This window comes from Dermacentor silvarum, chromosome 1 (genome assembly GCF_013339745.2).
Source record: "Dermacentor silvarum isolate Dsil-2018 chromosome 1, BIME_Dsil_1.4, whole genome shotgun sequence".
Taxonomy (NCBI): Eukaryota; Metazoa; Arthropoda; class Arachnida; order Ixodida; family Ixodidae; genus Dermacentor; species Dermacentor silvarum.
In genome coordinates, this window is record NC_051154.1 from 209,527,932 (window position 1) to 209,549,643 (window position 21,712).

The following is a 21,712-nucleotide window of genomic DNA, read 5'->3' on the forward strand; positions in this document are numbered from 1 at the left end:
AAGTCATAAAGCAAAGGCAGGGAGGTTAACGAGGCTGAGCCCGATTGGCTACCCTGCTCAGAAGAAGGGGAAAAGGGGACTGAAATGTCAGAAGCAGGACAGAAGTTCAGACTTTGCACTGGTACACACACAATGAAGTGTTCATGGTACAACAGTTCTTCACAAGCCGTCACAAAGGCTGGTGCATCTCAAGAAGAGCAACAGCGTTTCTGTAGCTTTACAAATCGCAGACGCACGATGCGACGGTCCCAGGACCTTCTCTTCTGTAAAAGGCCTGCCATCTAAGTGGCCTAGAGCTGTCCGAATGGCAAGCCTCTCATCTTCGTACGGTGAGCAGCCACACCGCAGGTGTTTTATGGTTTCTTCTGATCACCATGACTTGCAATTGGCATTGTCCTCCATTTCTTCTACCGAATCCCGACTCATTCGTAATTACTAGGCTGTGGTAAAGTTTATATAGGTCAAACGGAACATTGTTTCAACGATCGAGCCCGTTAAAACAGTGATAACGTTAAGAATGGGTACGGTAGCCATATAGCCGGCCATTGCAAAATGTACGCATGCGCTAGCTCCATTGTTTGGGAAGACCAGGTTTTAAAGAAAGGAAAAGCGAACATGAAAGAAATATAATAGAAGCAATCTGCATAAAAAGCCGGAGCTAAGTGTGTAAATGCGCCCTCTTTTGTATTGTCAAAAAAAGTTATCCTTCTTGCCTGGAAAATTTATTCTTCTCTTGTATCAGTACGCATGGTTGTTCTGAGCAGAATATAAAATGCTGGCGTTTTCTGAAATAAACATTTATTTGGCTGTAAGCGCTTGCCCTCTGTGTGTTTTCTTTGTATTATGTGTTTCAGTCGCGCTGTATTAGCTTCAATGAAAATGAACCAATTAGCAATCATCAACATGCAATTGCTACCTCTGTTTATTAAGAAGGCCACTATCAAAGTCCAGATTGGGCCCATTTGGTTTGACATTTCAAGGAAAGCAGGGTTGGAAAAACGGTACGACTAAAAGACGCACACAACACGAGTACTGCAACAGCTGTGCACAAGTATGCAGAGACCCATGACTGTCCTATAGGTGTAGGGAGAAACAAAACAGCCGGAAACTCGAAAGAATAAACACTCATGAATTTTGAAGTATCTACAGGCTATGCAACGGGATGCCCTCCTAGCAGCCGCGTAAAACACACTGGATGGACATAGGAGCAAAAGACACTGCATGAAGATAATAAACAATTCTGAAATACCAAGCTTTTTCTTTTTCAAGAATGTCGGACTTTACATGTACCTTTTGTCTTTTGCACCAAATTGGATCCTGTGAAGAGCCTCTCATGTTACAAAATAAGAATGGGCCAACCATGAGCAAGAGAAAACAGTATGTTCAAACATCCAGTCAATTTAAATTTGAGTTGACCGATGAAAGATATCTGACCATGACTTTTCATTACGGCAAAGTACTTCAACTTGAAGCTTCAACTGTCACGATCTAGTAATGTTATTTACGCAATTTATTCACATCAAACGATGTCACAGCGCATTCTTTAAAATTAAATAATAAAATCTGGGGTCTTACGTAAAAAAACACGGTCTAATTATTAGGCACTCCCGATTAATTTGAACCAACTGGGTGCAATCACGGACAGTACGCGATCGTTTTTGCATTCCGCGCCCATCGGAATGCGCTCGCCGTGGAGCGCATCATCTCAAACGAGCATACATCAAAACAGAATTAGTATTTAGATAAAGTAATGTAATACCATCGTGAAATCAAACAAGCTTTCATCACACTATACAATTTTCGGAAACACTAGAGCGAAGCATGGGCATCGATTGCTAAAACATACTTCTTGAAGAACATGCAGGAGAGTCTCCCTCCTGAGTATATTGACCGAACCCAAGCCAAATACCATACGTGCACAGCTGGATACACGGACATCACCGCTCTTCTTGTACTTCATGCAAAATGCAGGGCTTCATGATCATGCGCAACTATTTTTCCCATAACTCGTTTCCAAAACCAATCCGCAACGCGCACACAAAAAACAACCGGGCAGTCTTATTACCGTGAGCGAAGGCTTGGAAAGCCAGATCAAAGACGAAAACAGAAAGTCTGAAGGACTATATCCACCTAAACATGCGTGCACCAGCGCGTTGTGCCGTCATAGCATTTGGTTACGTTTATTTGGAGCCCGTATGAGGATTTTTCAAAAGGAGCCCATTACCCGCCGCGGTAGCTCAGTGGCTATTATAGCGTTACGCTGCAAAACACGAAGTCGCGGGTGTGATCTCGGCAGCAGCAGCCGCATCCCGATGGGGGCGGAATAGAAAAAAATACCCGTGTAGTGTTCATAGGTTGCGCTTAAAGAACCCTGCAACGTTAAAATTAATCCGGAGTCCTCCACTACTTAGTCCCTCATTACCCACTGTGCAATTTGGAGAGACGTTAAACAGCATAATTCAAATAATTTAAAGAGTGCAAATCACGGGAAAAAAATACAACTTTAGGGAACTTCTCTAACACGAAATTACCGTAATAAAGGATAGTCTGCCAAATCACTTTAATGCCATTGACGCCACTGATTTGTGCGCGAAATTCAAAGGGTCAACTTGTGGCTCAGTAATTCCGCCAAGTTCTTTTTTTTAATAACACCTGATCGATCTAATGTAATTTAATGTCGCGCTTAGGGTCCTTTCGACTATCCTGTACATTAAATGGAAAGTTATACAGGCATTTGACAGGATGCGTAGTATACGAATGGTAAGCAGCACATTATATCAAATAAAAACAATATAGCGTTCTTGGGATAACGGATGAGTTACAGCGATCTCGGGCTTGCTCTCGGCATGCGTTCGTCACTAACCGCCTCACTGAAAGCTCATAACTTACTTTTGACATCTTTCGTTCCTTCATGTCGTCGATGAGGAGGAACGCCATACAACCGCTGAAGTAGCAAACAGCGTGATAGAAAGGCCGTATGTAGTATTCGTTGGCGGTTCGCATTACGACTCTGCAATAGAACAACACATATATACACGTTACAATATTCTTACCGATAGCGTTATTGATGGTGTTCACCACATAGAAGCTCTATCTAGCCTAAGATAGAACAGGCATAACGCCGATACGGATGACCTTAGGTATCATTTCGATAAATAACCTGTACAGGCTGTCCCAGCTAAATTTAGCCAAGGTTTATAAATATGCCGAACCTTTATAGGAGGATGCGACCAAATGCATGTTATTGGCTATTGTACGGGGCAAGGTACTCTATTCTTTTGTATTCTGCCGATTTGCATTATTAGTAGAGATTATTAACTTTGCAAAATATAAATTTAGAGCTGAAGAAAGACAAAACAGAGCATTTGCAAAACTACTAATGATATTATAGTGATAAAGCTTCACAGGAAACATCTAATTCAACAGCTTCTGCCTGCCTACATGTTATGAAATAAATTTTTCTGCGTCCTAAAAAAGTCATTACATATGAAAAAAATGTGCGGAAATCATCGATGATGATTGTGACCTGCGTCGCTGCCGTGTCATTTTTTAAGTGGCAGTACGCGAGCTTCTTGTGTCCTCTAATCAAAAGCTCTCTATTAGTGCGCTGGGGCTGAAGTGCGTATGCACTCATAGGACCCATATTTTAGGCCTCCTGTTCAACGTCGAACGCCCGTTCGCACCTCAGATGCCTATTTGACTTTTGGCATTTTGTATTGCAAGGCAGTACATCGACGATTCGACATGAAGATTTCGTTCATGCCAGAACAGTAGTTAAAAATGCCAACATCTCCTGTTCAGGGACGAAAAACACGTTTAGTTGCTCTCAGCGCTTTTCACACTACGTGTCCATAAAAGGAAGCAGATGTAATGTAGATGATGTCGCGATAAGTTCTGGTGAGTTCCGTGTGTGCGTGCATGTGCGTAAGATCTGTCAGAGCAGAGAAGACACTATGAAAGGAATTTCACCTCGTCATCGATGACGTATACTTTCGATTCAGTAGATATCCTATATGCTGACGGAGCCCGCTACAGCTCATTATCTTTCTTTCTTATTAAATGTGAAAAATGGGAAGTTTGGCCTTAAGCACGACCAGTAATCCCAAAATTATTGAAATTCAAAACAACAAGAACAAAGAAGGATAATGAAAATACAAGGAACTGCCAAGTATATGATAAAATGGCAAAACACAATAGAGAATGTCGGTAGCTCACGAAGAAAATAAAAAAAGGTTATTTCTATATGTTCACATTCCCTACACCTCAGTATTCGACGAATGTAGCTTTTAATTTCCTGTTGCGCTAAAGTTCACGAATCACAATTACAACATCCTGACGTCCGTGTTATTAACCGAGACCTCACGATCAAAGGCCTTTACAATTGTGTGAAAGCACGCCACTCATGCTGGAGAACCGCGAAAAACCAGTGTCATTGACGTCCCATACGCCATCAGCACGTGACGGCCGAAGGCTACGCAACTGCACCTCAACTTACCTCTGTGGCATTGTTCTGCATTATGCAATAAACGTGCGCCTGTTCACAGCTTAAGTCCTTGGTTTGTAATTTGTTCAGTTAAAGAGTTCCATAGCTGATCCAAGCGTCCTACGAATATCACCTGTGCTCTTTCCATATAGTACTCACGCTTCGTATAGAGCATTTTTTTTTTATTTCAAACACTTTTGTTTAAAAAAATGCAGCAAATCCAACGAGTTAAAATGTATATACAGCTAAGGTTTGTGTGAGTCAGTGGTGGGCAGTATCGAAGATGCGTGGAACTTAGATACTATCTTAGATACTCTTTGGATATCTTGTATCTCTATCATGATACGTCTGGCAAGACGTGTATCAGTATCTGTATTTCCGATACAGGAAAGAATGTATCGAGTATCTTAAGGTACAAGATACTGCTATCGCAACATTGAAACTATAAACGTTGGCTCAACTCCACTTCTCACGCTGATACTTCTGCCACTAAGCCACCTAAATAAAGCTAAAGAAGGCGAAATTCTTTTATCTTTCCGCCAAAGTCCTCCAGCGAGGGCAGGTGATGAGGTCTGCGCGTCCCTATTGGTGGAGCATAGTCACGTGGTTTCGATCGCGCCATCTCGACAAAAACAAGCGCACGAACGTCTGCAGCCGCATAAAAAGCTTTCATGTTAAGCAGCTAAAGCAACCCCAATGAATTGTAATTCAATGTAAATATTGTACTTTGAGCAAGAAAGACAAAACATTCTGACATACTAACAGAAATTTCATTAAAAAAACAAGGTTGGTCAGAGTTAAGAAATTTCCAAGGAAACATTTTTGCGCATACACGTTTGCTGCTACATTATATAGATCTCTAATAAGAAATTTGCGAATGTACCGAAGTATCTGAAGATACAAATGGAAAGTATCGTATCAGATACAATGATTGCGGTAGTATCTGGTATCTGTATCTCAAATACCTGCTGCCCGAGTATCTTGTATTGTATCATTATACATTTGCTAAGTATCTTTGCCCAGCTCCTGTGTGAGTGCATAAATAGTCGATACACACAAACACACACACGGACCTGTTTATCACGCGGCATGGCGAAGCCTTGTTTTATGCCGCCCTATTACATCACAGGGCGGTTGCACCACCAGCCATGCTTCGCGGTGCCGCATGCGTAATCAGATTATGCGAACAAATAACATGATGCCAGTTATTTCTGTATACACGGCCATTTTGAACGGTCAAACATGGAAGTAGACCTTTATAGTGATTTCCATCAACTTTCCAATATGTACATGTGCCATAAAGTTTGTAAATAAGAATGTTATTATTGTAACAAGTTTATATAGAGAATTAATTGCTTTGGCTTTACTTGCAAATAACGTTCGCCTGGGCAGATAGTTCACCTGCAATGACCTAATTTGAATAAATTTTGCAGGCATCTTTTTAAGTGTTCAAACTGAAAATCAAAATAAAAACATACACTGTATGGCGGAAACAATCCCAATCAGTGAGCCAGTCCAGCAAACAGCATTTTACTGTCAGTGTCGTTAGCAGCTGCGAGAAAGGGAACGCAGAGCACTGTTGTGCATTCTAAGAACGCTTCGCGGATGACACGCATGGCTTCGCCTAATGTTTAGCATTGAGAAATGTACGTTTCTATTCCACGAGAAAGCTTTGCCTGTTGGTTTCGTATCTGTCTCAGCAATAAAAACAAGAATTCTGATCACGATTCCTTTTTTAATCAGGCATATACAATCGGCATTGCAATGTGTACGTCCATTGCTAATGTGTGCTACCTGACCCTATAGAAAGTGCTTGGGACAAACGTGAAAAAAAGCACGCAATTTTTTTTTTGTAGATTCTATTTAACATAGACGTTCTGCTTTGTCTTGTAATTTTAACTGGGGTACACACGGACTAAAAAGAACACAGGACGAGCACTAACTTTCAACAATTGATTTATTGCAGCTGTTAAGCATATATATATATATATATATATATATATATATATATATATATTGTATATGTCTATTGGTACAGGAATAAGATAACGAGAGTCATTGTCGAAGCATCAGAGATAGCTAGAGCAGCCGTCGATTGTGTTCGCACGCCGTCTATTCTTTTATCTAAGACAGAGCTTGAATTTTTGGCATACTAGCCACATCACTGCTTTTCCTTTTCTTCTTTCACTTCAGTGTGTCTGTTACAGTGCCATGCCTGTGAGTATATATATATATATATATATATATATATGCTCACCAGCTGCAATAAATCCCTAGTTGAAAGTTAGCGCTCGTCCTGTGTTCTTCTTAGTCCTCGTGTCGTTGTAGCGCTATGTATCACAGTTAAAATTACAATGTGCCAATGTACAATTACCAACACGCCCAAACTTCTTCCCTGCTGCTATGTCTTGCCACCGGCACACTCACGTAAAACATTTATCCCAGTAGAAATGTGTACACGTGATTGCGCTTTGTCTATAGATTAGTAGCGCATTACAGGGCGAAAGACGGCCGCTCAGCTCCGAAACTGGTCATTACTTGGTGGCTTAAGGAAGATATATTTCACGCATATTGAATTGAGACTGTGACCTCCTTCTGTTGCTTACAAAGCAGTTCACTCGTATTTACTGATCTCTAACATAAGCATTTGATGCCACTGTCAAATTTATAGTTAGGCTGCGTTTACGATAGGTGAATTTTAGCGGTTGGTGCCAACGCCTGAGCGGTAACTTGGTGCGTATGCGCGATTGACAATGACATAAAATACTTTTCTCTGTTACCCTGCGTAAGTTCCACTGAGTCCCAATTTTTTATGCTACGCGATGTTATGGTAGCGCAGAACATTTAGTTGAAAGACAAGGAATGAAGCCCACGATGATTTTCCTCTGGCGAGTTTCTCTGGCGTACACTGCTTACGCGGTGACGTCGTGCGATTCACTAAAACCAGTGTTGTCGTTGGGTACTTGCGAAAAGAAGCCAGAAATGAAGTGAAACTTCGGCAAAAGTAATCGTCATTTACTTCCCCTCGAAATTTGTTACCACGATAAAAAATAAGAATAAAATTATGAAATTATACGGGCGAATGTACAGATCATCGCGCTTAAATGCTGCCACATGGCAGGTAATCAAATTTGTTTTTTTTTTCCTTTTTCAAGAGTACCGAGGGCACATTGAACCTTGACGGTGTGGATCCTTGGAACCGAAGCCCTAATTTCATTCTCATAGATTTTATTTTGCACATGTCAGCATAGAGACCATACGTTCAGCCTTCTGGAATCGGAAAATGCGTTTCTCAGAAGGTTCTGCGACATGAAATTTGGTACACTGAAAGATTAATATACTGGCGACGATATTCGGTGTTCGCCGGAGATCTTTCATCGTACTCACTGTGGTGTCTCGGCAGGAAACACGACAAAAGGAGTCATATCCGATCCTGATATGGTCCACGTAGCGAAGGCGCAGCCCATTAAAGACAGTAGGGCAAACGCTCCCAGTGCCAGAGTTTTCCGGCTGCGTATAAAGACATACACACAGCATTTCGGGGTTAGGAAATAACTGACGCGGCAATCAAGCCCACACACAGTCCGTGTGACAATTTCTCATTAGCCCGAACGCTGTGTTTCGTCCGCATGTTTAAAAAATACGGCACCTAGTTAAACGTTGTTCATTGGCTGCTCATAAACTGAGCTGCTCTTCTAGCCCCCTATTTCAAGAAAATGAACTCACCCTGAGCTCAGCGTTCCAAGGTTAAAATGGGGATTAAAAAAATCAAGAGTAAAGCATCATTTTCTAAATGCAAGTTGTACAAACTTAGATTAAGATTTCAAAAAATGTCAAATGTCATTTAATTGAGCAAATTGTAACAGCAGCCACAACAACAACAAAATATTTCTGTTAAGGCTGTACGCTGCCGGACTTTTGTTGTTAACTGCGACAGCGCGGGAAGTTTAGCTATTAAAGAACCCGCTATCCTAGAATCGGAGCTAGGAACAAACAAGACATGGTGCACGTAGGGCCTAATTAGGCGCTATTAGTTTACCCGTATTAATGTGTGTGTCGTAATACTTGAACTTGGATAATAAATAGAATACGTGAAAATATGCATTTTTCTATTTGCCTGGGTTTCCACGCGGCATGATGTGTGACTGAAATTATATGTAGGCATCGAAATCCTGAATGTAGGAGTCTATTGCAGGTAATGAAATAAAGAGCGACTTGTAAAATGCATTTTTAACAGCGGAGCTGCTTAAACCGAGCGTCAGTCCCTAACGTGCGAACATCAAATGTGGCCCGATCCTGGCGGCAGTGCAGAAAGGGTCCAAGCGCAATGGCCCTAACTGGGAACTAGCGAAGCTGAGTCTGCCCAAGTCTAGTTAAGCATGGTTGGGACTACTTAAGCTTAGGCAGTCATCGATAGCAAATCGGTAGCCAATGAATAGCTAATCGATAATCGTTCAATATTCAATAAATTCCGGAAAATACTGGGGATGACTTGGTAGTGCTTAGCCTAGCCCAAATACGTGGCCAATACCTTGCGATAGCCAATCGATAGCCAATCATTACTTAATTGATCAATAATCAATAAATTCCGGAAAATGCTTGGGTTGACTTGGTAGTGCTTAACCTAGCCCAAAAGCCAGGACTAGCTAGGTGCTCATCAACTCCGCTGTCTCTTTAGCATTGCGCCTCTAGTGCAAGCTACGCTAATTTTTTTATGATCCACATCGCTTGTATACTTCAAGTTAACATGCCTGAATGCATTTGCGCGAACTATTTTTGTACCAGGGTGTTTTCAAAGTAGAGTGATGATGCGCTTCTACTTGCTACACCTATTTTGCAAGCCAATACTTAGAATGATAATTACAAGTTACTTATGTCTGTCAACTCGGATTCTCTGGCAATGTAAGGCCGACGTTTATCCTCCTATAGAGTTTGTAAGCGCTCGTGTGGTACCACTTGTGCTTATGTTCCTGGCTGCTGCCATAAATTGATTATAATCGTGTTTTGTAAAGCTTGTAATCGTGTATTGTAAAGCACAGATTAGATCATAAAATTTCAGCCTTATCGGGTGTTTTTTCTTCTTCATAAACTGACCGGGACACCGTATCAGGACGTAGGCGGCCTGTGTAGCTTTCTAACCAACCAGTCTGCATTAGAAGCGTACTGCTTTGGGCTAGTTGGTAACAATTCTTGATAAATGTTATTTGCGCACCACTTAAATCTACAGACACAAGCGCGAACTTTCAACTGGTTTTAATGGTAGGAAGTCGAGTGGTGACGAAACATGTGACGAAACATAAAAACATTATCAAATATACATGTGCAATCAACACAACAGACTTGTACACGTGCATTAGGAATAGCAAGATAGCCAGATGAATTCTAAATAATAAATACGACTGAAGACACACATATCGAGGCCTACGCATCAGTGGCCCAGCTTTCGCAAAATTCGGCCCTGTTAAGATAACGAGCATTCTTTCTTTTTCTTGTGTAGGAGATCCTTCATCAATGTGACATAGGGCCAAAATCCCAGACATTTTATTACTGAATAACATCTTTATGGCGTACCTTTTTTTTTTTTTTTTACAGCGAAGCTGTTAAGGGCTCACCTTTCGATCGTCGCGTCCGGCAATAGAAAAAAACTCTCATTGGCCGTATGCTGTATGTGCGAGTGAAAGCGCGCGAGGGCGAGGGACGCGCGTTTTCACGGGGAGCGACGCACGGCGGAGAGCAAACGCGACTTCCCAGTGGAAGGGGAGTGGTGGGCGAGGAGGGCATCGAGATAGACTGTGCGTGTGCGTGCCCGCTCTCCCACTGCGCCGCATGCGCACAGCCCTGCCGGCCTCTGCCGCCGATTCTCCCTGGGCTCTTGCCCGCCTCTCCCCTAACAGTGTCGACAACGGCGTTCAGCCGTTCGTCATGCAGCCAGCGTTTTGACAGCGGTTGTGAAGAGGTCGCACAAACAACGCACACAACTGTTGTCGATGGCAGCGGCGTTTTGCCCACGTTCGCACCGATCGCGCGCGGCGTTGGTGACGTGTTTATGAAGAACGTACCAACCTTTGCCGTACACCCTATATGGCGTTGTACCGTAGCGACCATGAGGCCATGGTCCCTGTGGTCACTAAATAAATGAAAACCCGCCGGATCATTCATATTTCTCTTTCTTTAATAGTTGAAATAACCAATTACACCATCACATCTTAATAGTTATAATTGGAAATACATAATTCCCATCATAGTACAGCTTCGCTGGTCTTCCATCTCCACCCCAGTGGAAGGGCCGACAGTTTTTTAAATCGTATTCCCGAACGAAACAATCATCTTCGGTGGCCATTATAGTTTTGAAGGCATATTTTTTTTCGGGTGCCTCTAACGAAAACACGCGTATAAAAAACGAGGTCATGATGTGTTTGAAACCTAGTTTTTTGTGAAAGGCTTCCCAAGAAACACAGTGGCAATGTTGAAAAAAAGAAACAACATTATCTTGTTCATTACAATATCGAGATCTTCCTGGCGTTTATAACTTAAATGTTCTTAGGAGACACATGCTTATTTGACTGACAAGTTGACCATTTGCACCCTATGTAGCTAGTTTGATGAATGAGTAGAAGTCTATTGTAGCTACGTTCGTTCTCTTGCCTTTTCTACACAAACTTACCTTTTAAAAAGAAGCAGTGTCAGAAGTGAGATGGTGAAGAGCTGGAAGTCAGCTGAGAGGTACCACGTATGTCCAAGCACGGTCTGAAATTGCAAATCAAACATTTATATATGTCCTATGAGGTGGAATGCCTTTCGGGAGGGACGGAAGAAACAAAAGTAACATCGTGAAAATACAAAGTCGGATAGCTTATTCAATACGCATTTTGTCAAACGCCCAACAGTGATAGGTACTGCCAGAAAAAGCATGCAAAGCAAGGCACTCGCGCATATATATTTGACGGTGAGTGCAGTTAATTCTAGAAGAAGAGGTCCCTCAAAACGGAGAACTATAATTTCTTCATGCAAACCGATTTTTGTACAGTTACGACAAACATGGTTTCATCGTTAACAGTGTTGTCACAAATTACCACCACAATGTATATGTACGAGGGAGAGGCACCATGATCCGTGACAGACTTTGACGAGTGACTCGGCTACTGTATTGGCGGAGCCATTTAGGCGACGTTCATGGGAGGATCGTAGTGCGAGTCATCATCGCAAAGTGAAGGTGTCGACAATGGCAGCCTTGATGCCTTAAAGGGTTTATACAAGGCTTTATGGGCCAGTTTCGTGCCCTATAAGCTCAACTTACACGTGGTATCTGCGGGTGACTGAATTTTATCAGCCGTCATGGGCGTAATTGGCTCTGGCTAACACTCCGAGTGCTAGGTTTACTGCATATACACAAAACCCAAGAAGGTAGATGAATGGACTGCCGCCAGCGTAGCTCAATCGGTATATGAATGAATGAATGAATGCTTCATTCGTACCAGTCAATTACAGAATGAGCCACAGTGTAAAAGCTACATAAAAGTCGCAGTTTCGGCCGAAAGGCGAAGCATCAATTGCGATAGGAAATTTACTCGCAGAGACCTATACGGAGTAAGGATAGTAGTTTTATCGGCTGCATCAACTTGGACCCATTCGCTTACTAACTGAATTAACAAGCATGGTGTCAGCGCGCACAAGCAAACATGAATAGATCACACTCGATGACCGCACACAAGTGCTGTCAAAACGCTGGCGTGAGCAAGCGCACCAGCAGCAGCGAGCAAAGGTTCGTGCGGTCTATCGCCTCAACGGAAACTGAGCGGGGAAAGCACAGCGCATACAAAGGTAGGAGCCGTGTTGCAGATTGCTTTCAAGATACCGTGCGCGCGACAGCCCTCAGCCGCGCGAAGTACAAGTACGCAGTTCCTGGCAGAGTAGAAGCCGCGAACCCTCCCTCACGCGCTGACTTCCTGCTTTTCTCCTTTCGCCTGCGCGATTCCAGTTCCGGTCGCAAGACACGCATTTGGTGCCGCAGCTAAACGTCGCCTCCCATCCCTACTTCCTCCTTCCCATCCCCCCACGGCCGTTCGCACGACGGAAGAAGTCGCGTTTGCGCTCCGACGTGCGTTCGCCCTCCGTGAAAGCGCACGTCCCTTGCGTACTGTTACTCGCACGTAGAGAATACGGCGCGCGGCGACGATTTTATCGCCGTTGAACTTCAAACGGAACCTCACGGCGACGACGACGACGATGGCGACGGCATAAATGCCCTTGGAGTGTCCATATAATTGCTATCGCAATAAAAGTAGCTTGAGGACAACTGGGCGCCAGAAAACAAATACAGACATATATCACACAGGGGCGGTACGCAGACACAATTTATGACAAGTATGCTATGTAAAGCATCGCACGTGTCATGTGAAGTAGTGGATTCGGCTGATTGCGATGGCAAGCTGCTTTTCTTTCACTTCCCTTTTTATTGTTATCTCAATATTTATAATTAAAAACACAATAATTTTGCTTACGTTTTCCTTGGCTTCATTGTCTATTGACTTATTCATTCGGTTGCGAGTCGCTATGTAACATCAATTTCACCGACTCTGGGACTACCCGCCGCGGTGGCTTAGTGGCTGTGGTGTTGCGCTCCTAATCACGAGGTCGCAGGATGAAATCCCGGCCGCGGCGGCCGCATTTCGATGGGGGCGAAATGCAAAAACGCCTGTGTCCCTGCATCGGGGGCACGTTAAGCATCCCCTGGGGGTCAAAATTATTCCGGAGTCCCTCACTACGGCGTGCCTCATAATCAAATCGTAATTTTGGCACGTAAACGCTAGAATTCAATTCAACTTTGGGACTTGCCCGATGCACCATACAAAAAATAAAGCTCTTTCAGCCCCAAACAGACAAAGAAACAAACTAAATCGTAGTAACGCATTCTAAAGCATCGAAAAAACATTTTATGCCTATCATCAAGTGCCTTAAATCACTGAGGACGGTGAGATTTACCGCATGCATTGCAAGAGGTACCATAATTATTCGGTTATAAGGCGATTACGATTATAAGGCGAGGGTGCATTTGGGAGACCCGAGAAAAATAACTGAAGTATGCACACTAATATAAGGCAGTATACAGAAGCTGACAGAATATTCAGACTCGACGGGAATTGCTCAAGATAATGAATAATTGAAAGCCTCTGGAAGAATAGGAATATTCAGAGAGAGTTATATGCGAAGTTCGCATTGAGGACTGACTGACTTCACGAAAGCGCGATTGTCGCCTTTTGATGTTGCATTACAGCAGTGCATGCGGCGCTGCCGTGAAGCAATATCACAAAACAAAATTCGCACTGCCGTGAAGCCACACCATAAAGTTAAATGCGCTGCCGTGAAGTCACACCTGAAGGTGAAATTTCCATATAATCTGCACCTCACTTTAACTACTAAGTGTTACGGATTTACGATGTGCGTTATACGCCCAAAACATGGTACTTCCTCATCTGGCCTACGTTCCAAGGCTTATTAGTTGCTAGAATTTACACTGTCTTCTAAAATCTGGATCGCCGTGAATGTGTTGCTGCTGCCGCCATATTGAAATAGTAACTGCATCTATCAACCTCGCATATGAGGCGGGAAGTGACTTCAAGGCTAAGAACTGTGGAAAAAACCTTCGGCCTATATTCGAATAGGCCCACATTTACAACACTGGGTTGCTAGGGGATATGTACACGGATTAACGGGGAATATATTCCGGAACCTTCACTTTGCAGGTGACAAGACCCTCTATAGCATCTCTCGACGTTGCTTCGAACAAATTATGGAGAAACATAAGTAAGCAACGTCAAAGGGTAGGTTTTAAGACTGATATACCAAAAATGTATGTCATGCTTGATAGCATAACAAGGCAACAAGAATTCATGTTTGGTAGTGAGCCTCCTCTGGTCAATCTGTGAAGGAGCGCGTTTATGTGGGCCATTTGTGACGCGAGACCTTTAACAGGAAAATGAAATTTCGAGATAAATAAAATATGGGAGCGTATATGGCAGACACTGTCGAGTCATGAAAGGCAGCGCACCGGCATCATTGAAATATAAAGTATATTAGTGCATTCTACCAGTACTCAGCTATATAATGGCCGGAAATTGGAGGAAAACAAGGAGATCTGAGAACTAGTTAAGGAGAGCGTATCGCTTGAACGAGCCAGAGGAGGCGCAGTCCCGTTGAACAGGAGCGCGTAAACCACACGTTATATTCATTAGGCCTGTCGCTTCTTGGTGTTGTCATAGAACCTGAATTGCAGTCTCTTTTTTTCTTAGCAAAGTCGAAAACCAACCTAAGTCTTAAACGCCTCGAAACTGTCCACTTACCCAAGGAAAAAGAAATTTGCAGATGCCACCTACCCTGCGAGGCGTGTGCGCTCACATGCAAAAGCAAGGTAGGAGACCATTGACACGCAAAAGCAGGAACGTCAGGTAGGCACGTTTCAGCATGGCCTATAGAGTAAGCTCAACCATGCGAAACAAAGCTTAGTTAATGGTGCATGCATCGCTTACCTGTGGGGTCAGCTCAAAGAAATTTCTGATCTGAAGAAGGATGCGCCACCAGTTTTCCGCTACGTCGTCGTAAAGCTTTAAAAAGAACGATTTGGTGTCTGGGCCAGTGGTAAAAAGTGGAGCCACGTAGAAGCACATGACGGTAAAGAAGAGTGGAACGCATGTCCTGCAATGACGAAAGAATATTTTAAAAACCATGAGCCATTCCACTCTGTGAAGGTGGGTGACCAGCGAAGGTGTTTAGCACACGGCACAGACATGACGCCGAATTTTGAACGAAGGTACGAACACATTTCTTGTCTTGATCGGTAGTTATCGTAATGAAAGGTACGCACACAAATTTATGCTTTTGATCGGTGGTCATTACTTGTCGTGATCGGTGGACAATTGGTGTTTGCGGCCCGCCAGCGCCGATTGTACTCTCGCATATGTTGTCGCCGTCGCTTTTCATAGGCGCGTTGCTCCTCGGGAGTGCGGACTATACGCGTCCTCCCCATTACGACGACAGAAGTGAAATTTAAAATGAAGAACGGCAACTGGCCTTTCTGTTGTTTTTTTTATATACATTCGCGTGGACGACGGGACCGCCGCCCCGAGGAGCCGGAGGAAACAAGACACGCGTGACCTTTCGATGGCATCGCCACCACGGGAGAGCGGAAGGAAAGGAAACTAAATACGCAAGCTCTTGGAACGCCAACAAAGAGAGGGCGGCGCGAACGTAGACATGGTCGACGCGGGTCGCACAGCGGAAAATCTCTGAGAAACCTTTATTATCTACCTGGAGTCTACTGATCTTGAAAATTGTGCTTATTAATAAGTACGATCTACTCAAAATGCATATCCGAGGGACGCCGACGAGCCAGCTGTAGAAGACGACGACGACGGATCCGTGACCAGGGGCACGAGCACGTTCGCGCGGGACCTGAGCTTTTGCTTACGCACATGAAAAATCCACGATATCCTAGCGATGAATAGCTTCGCTGAAAAATTAACTATATAATTATTGGGAATTACTCGTTTTCGCTGCTATATATGTCAGCGTAGTTCAGTTTTTCTAATGTAATTCTAAAATACTGCCATTTAGTGTGCCTTGAACATGTAGTTATGAGTGAGATAAGAAAACATTCTTGTAGTATAGAGGCTAACTTTAAGGCTCGCCACGTCACTTCAGCGCTGAGGAGCATGTTTATGAGGTAGATTGTTACTATCAGTTTGGCATGCATCGCTTCTAGAACGGACCAAATTGCCACACACACCATTGAAACTAAATCTTACAGCGAAGTCATTACAGTAAGCCAATTTTCGAAGACACAGTCTTCCTGTCCAGATCGAAGGACAAACTGGAAAGAGCGGTCACTGAAGCTTATTTTATTGCTAAGAATACTGACAAATGAGTAAGCATGCCTTCTGTGAATTTACTTCCAAATGAGCTGCAAGTTTTAGATGGATTGGTTTAGTCGACACACAGTGTTTCGTTATATCATAGCTTCAGGATGTTTTTTTTTTATTGTGTAGCTTCACGCGGTAGACTGATTTTACGTATCCGCGCATGTGAGGGACGGGACGATAGACAAGCTTATGGGGTTGGGGAGGGGGGGGGGGGTGTCTCTGATAGGGCTATCATGGCAGCACATTAAAAAATATTTATTACTGTTGTATGGCACGTGTTGACCTGATGTGTATTCATATAGGCTCGCTTTCATGATCTGAAAATCTAGTTGGAAGTTTGCGCCCGTACTGTCAACATATCTGTCTTCCTCCGCGTTTTTTCGCGCTGCCTCGTTATTTGTTTTAGAATGCACCAACTAGCCCACACAAGAGCTTTATCGTACATATAGTTGCTGGTTCGTCTAATATATGAAAACGGGCAAGACATGCCTACCTGATAATCCTTCGAAGCAGTCCAATAATGAAGACATGGGGCCCGGTCAATTTTTGCTTCATGAGGGTGAGGCAAAGGAAGAACCCGCTGAAACACAATTTCAATATTCATTTTAGTCGGAGCAGAAATAGCTACACAGAACACAACACTCTGTTTCCTTTAGCGTAAATGAATGAATTAAACATTCTGTTCGCAATGAATTAATTTTTCAGCAGGATGTCAGTCGCAGTATATTGGTGAGAATCAATTCACAGAGACAGGTGTGAGCAATCACCTTATTTTTCCATATCTCCCACCAAAATCGGGATTCTACATTATTTGAAAAAATTAATGCGCAAAAAGGAGGTGTTCTGCACTTTGTGAGTGCGTAGTTTTGCCATTGCTCGATAACTGCAGCTATGTCGTTAGAACGTAATTTTTCTCGTGGTTCTGCATGCTAGCCACAAAATTGCCCCAACCCTCCTGACCTCGGACTGGTGTTCCCACGAGCTAAAATTAGTGTGAACAGTCGTACCGAAAGACCCGCAGAATGCATCAAACATCTGTGTAGAGAATTATTTTACCTGTGCATTCAAAATGCATCAGATTTCACTCGAGGACTAGCCGAAAAACCCCAGAAGGAAACCTATGAATTTTAGAGACTGTTTTATATTCAAGCAGTAAGGAAAAACCTAGAGATACTGGAAGAAATCCAAAGTTGCTTCTTGCCAGTACTGAGAACATATTCTATTCATAAAGCTGCGTTATTGAGCCTAAACAAATTATTACCAAAAAAGCAACTGTAGACTCGAGCGGAATCGCTCGCGGCTACTGGTCTTCTCATGTGCAATATATAGGAATGACCATCGATCACTGGCTGGAATATGATTTTCTGCCTGCTCTGGAAAAGGGAGTAAAACAATTACAATTTTGTGGTTTTTTTTTTCGCCAGCACTTGCTTATGTAAGAAAAGTCGTTCTCGCGCGAAGTCAAATAAATGCATACAACTGCTTTATGCAGAAATTCAACGACCCTAGTAGCTGTTATTGTGTTCGTCCCTATAACATCTAGAACGCTCGGTATTGTTGCAGTTGTCACTTGGCAATCAAACGCCATAGCGTGTACGAGAGCAGCATGTTACTCGAATAAGATACAGTCGCCGCGAAATGAGAAGTCTGCCACAAATAAGCGGCATCATTTATGTTATTCTTTACAAGTAGATATAGAACGGGTAAAAAAAAAGCCACTAGCATAATGCAATCAGTGCACCGCTACTCACAAAGTGTCTAGCGACATGACTTAATCAAGGACACAAAAAGCTTGAATTTCAAAAGTTATCTGAAAATCTCTATCTACACGTACCACTAATAATTTGTAGATGTCGATAGATATCTATAGATTCCGTTACCACTGTTCATCACGCCACACATTAAACCCTTCTTCTGTTTTAAATTCTCGAATAATTAAAAAATATTTATTGTTACGGTTCCTTTGTTATCCAAATTAAAAAAATATTTTATCTGTGCCTATTGTGTAGAGCACAGCTGCTTTTCGTGCTGTGGCCGCTACGATCAGGAACCTCATGCATCTGCTCCACGCCGCTCACTTTCTTCTATTATCAAGTGCCTGCTCCAAGGCCAGAATCACCAATCGCGCTTTCTGGGAGAAAATGTGTAAATATTAGCTTACCTAAGAAAAAAGAATGTATCAACACTGCTGAATCCCACCACTATCATCTGGTTGGGCCAATAATTCACTGCGCTGAACATGTTTTGCAGGCGTGCTGAAAGGATAAGAAAGAACGTATGCTTAAATATTTCGGGCCAAAATATTTAACTGACCCGTGGAAGTGATGCAAACAGAAGATAAGGTAACACACTGTTAAAATGTAGTAACCGATTAATGTACCTTTGTGCTTTCTTGGCTTTTTGCGCTCATTTGCAAGTGCACTAATACAGTCCTTCAATCGCGCATAAACAAAAGAAATTCATAAAGCGTCATTTGGCACTCAGGGGTTTCAGCTGTCTGCAATTAAAATGCGTGAACATTTACACAGCCGACGATTATTATGACACCCTTACATATGGCTTGCCTGTGACATTTAGGGGACCCTTCTCGCAGTGGCAGGAGGCCAAGAATTAGAGCGCATGTCCCGTTATGTGACTTGTGGTTGAGCATATAAATAAATGAATTACAGTAAAATGTGTACTCATCTGCACGAACGATTCATAAATGTCGCTTGTGTTTAGAAAGCGCCATATATAACGGCAGACGAGCTAATCAAAAACTGTGCTGATAATCGGGGAGCCTGCAGAGGTTGTCCAAACAAGAGCTTATAATATATCTCACTAAAAGTAAAAATCATGCTGTATTGTAGAAGCACTACCCGGCGCCACTTGATCAGCGACCGAATTTATAAGGCTACTTGCACGTGTTACAACATATCATTTGGACAGCGCCAGCCGCCTCGCATGCCAAATGACTTCAGCATATGATTAATTGAAGTCTGCTGCAGCTTCCGAGTAATTTATCCACAAGTTAATGTACGTGAATACAAGTGGGTTCCTATGGGTTATTTGTCTTTTATTGGGTATGCCTAATACAAAAAAGCTTTAGTTTCCCCACGCGGATGAAGGGGCCGAGAGTACCAACTGAAACGAGCTTGACGCCTCCCCTCCCCCTTACATGTACAGAGACAACAGGGCAAGCAACTCTATCATAAGCAAGACCTCTTCGCGAAAAGGAAACGAAAAATACAGTCTGTAATGGCATATGTAGTCGTTATGTGCAGAAATCTCTGATATAATGTGCCACCTGGAGAAAAGGTGTGAGTTTTGTGTAAGCGATCACTCTTGGATTATTAAGGATTCACATCAATCCCACAAGTGCACGCAGTAATCCAAAAATTAGGCGAGAGGTGTGTTTTCTCAATAAACACTATCTCTCTGCATGCAGTTTAACAACTTAAAAGATCGTTTTTCAGTCGCATTCGTTGAAGAAGTCGCGTGTAAAGGTGTCTGGTGCTACAAGCCACGCTGATGGGAGCTAAGGAAGCGAATGTAGCTAAATGATTATTATTTAATCTTTGTTAGTTTTTGTACTGTGAAATCTAATGGAAATTGTAGACAGTGCAAATTATTATACAGGCAACATGAAAGGTATCTATCGTGCATTGATAGTTTTTGAGCTGAAATATACTTCTTATATTCAGCTTAGCAAGACAAAGTCGAGACAGCTAGAGACCGCAGAACGGCCTAGAACCCCCCCCCCCCTCCCCCCTGCAGAAAAAAAATATGCCGTGCATGCATCCTCGATTAACGGCATTTTCACATGTTCCCTCAGCCTCAGTAAAACTGTACACGCAGCAGCGTGTACAGTTTGCCTTTTGGCTTTTGTCGTATAGCGCTGTGTCATTGCATTTTTACGCGTGCACGTCAGCTCATACTTTTCTTCCTTTTAGCTCTAGCATATATATGCTTTGAGGTTGAAGCTACTTTTGGAACTCTTTCTCTATGTAGTTCTATTCACAAAGCAACAACAGCAACTAAAAACATACACACGCAACCGAGAAAGACAATTTTCTATAACTTGCTCACACCACGTATCCGACATGGTCTGGTAGGAGTGGCCCATCACGATGTAGGCGAGGCTGAAGAACCGCAAGCCATGCATGAACTGCAGCGGATACTGGTCGGGGTCGGTCTTGTCGGCAACCTTGAACAGCGCTCGCGTGTTTGCCGCCGCGGAGAACGTTGTGGCAAGTCCGATGAGCGTACCTGAGATTCATAAATACCGCGTTTTTATCGAAATAGCCGGTAACTTACAGCAGCTGGCTGCCCATGTTGAATCATACGTTTCCTATCGCGTATGATTAGGTGTATTTATCTTGGCACCGTTTGATAATGGAAATTGCGAGATAGCAGGAGCTTTTACAGTCTCAACATCAATATTTATTCGGAACAAGCAGAGTCGTAATACACACCTTAACACTATCATCACAACCGTATCATCAACACCCTATCATCAACACCCTATCATCAACATCCTATCATCAACACCCTATCATCCACAACCTATTATCAACGCCCTATCATCAACCTAAGTCGGTCTACCACAGAACAGGGGGCTTCGACAATGTTTTCAAATTACTGGTCTTTTTCCCAACACTAAAGCAGCGAATTCGTTGGCCCCCACAAAGCGAAAAGTGCATTGAAGGGGAAAATGCGTGTATTCTTTGATAGCACGCATAAAACCTACAGCACAGCATTCGTTTCAATAAAGAACAAGCACAAAGGAAGCATCCAGACCACATAATTGATGATAAGGCGCTCCTGCTAGCAATTCGAATCACGTAGCGCTCCCCGAATGCATTTCCCGGTAATGATTACTGTTTCGCAAGCTGCCGCGGCCGCGGCAGCTTGTGAAGTGGGAAGTGACGTCATTAGCCTTTCATATATAAAATAACCAGCCTAGCAACTGATTTCATTGTTGTTGCAGCACCGATATGAGTAGGCAACCGATAGTTAGGACTCTTGAGGAGCAGCGTGAATGCGAGGAGTGGCAAAGGGAAAAGAAAAGGCAATACGAGCAGCGGCGGTGTGTTGCTACTGGTCGCTTTGCCGTAGAATTCCAGCACATGGGGCGTGCGCACGTCCACATTCTCTTGTAGCTCAATAATGCGCCAAAGGAGGAATTGAGCAATAAAGCATAGCCTACCCCCCTCAGCGGTTGTAGTGGTTGTTTTCAACAGCTTCGCTGGACATCTACTTTCGCAGGGCCGGGCTGGCGAGTGATTTTTTTGTTTTATTTTCGCGTCTTTCGGCTATGGTATTATTCCGCTAT

At 43.2% G+C, this 21,712-nt stretch overlaps 1 protein-coding gene across 1 annotated transcript; it reads right to left on the reverse strand.

Annotated features, from left to right (window-relative positions):
- Positions 1–25: 25 nt before the first annotated feature.
- On the reverse strand, positions 26–16,969 carry LOC125941804 (uncharacterized). The gene is made up of 6 exons (XM_049659653.1): positions 16,892–16,969; positions 15,010–15,175; positions 11,148–11,230; positions 7,871–7,993; positions 2,890–3,010; positions 26–79 (listed from the first exon to the last, which is right to left on the reverse strand). The coding sequence occupies exons 1-6, from the start codon at positions 16,951–16,953 to the stop codon at positions 26–28; spliced, it is 609 nt and encodes a 202-aa protein (XP_049515610.1). The 5' UTR covers positions 16,954–16,969.
- Between the last annotated feature and the right edge of the window lie 4,743 nt (positions 16,970–21,712).

What these genes read in the sequence shown, in the direction of transcription:
- LOC125941804 (XM_049659653.1), bottom strand. Translation starts at nt 16,953, where the DNA reads ATGAAGCAAAAATTGACCGGGCCCCATGTCTTCATTATTGGACTGCTT. An exon ending in CTGCTTCGAAGGATTATCAG is followed by an intron (nt 15,176 to 16,891) that starts GTAGGCATGTCT and finishes TCGTCATTGCAG; the next exon opens with GACATGCGTTCCACTCTTCT. An exon ending in TCTTTGAGCTGACCCCACAG is followed by an intron (nt 11,231 to 15,009) that starts GTAAGCGATGCA and finishes TTGCAATTTCAG; the next exon opens with ACCGTGCTTGGACATACGTG.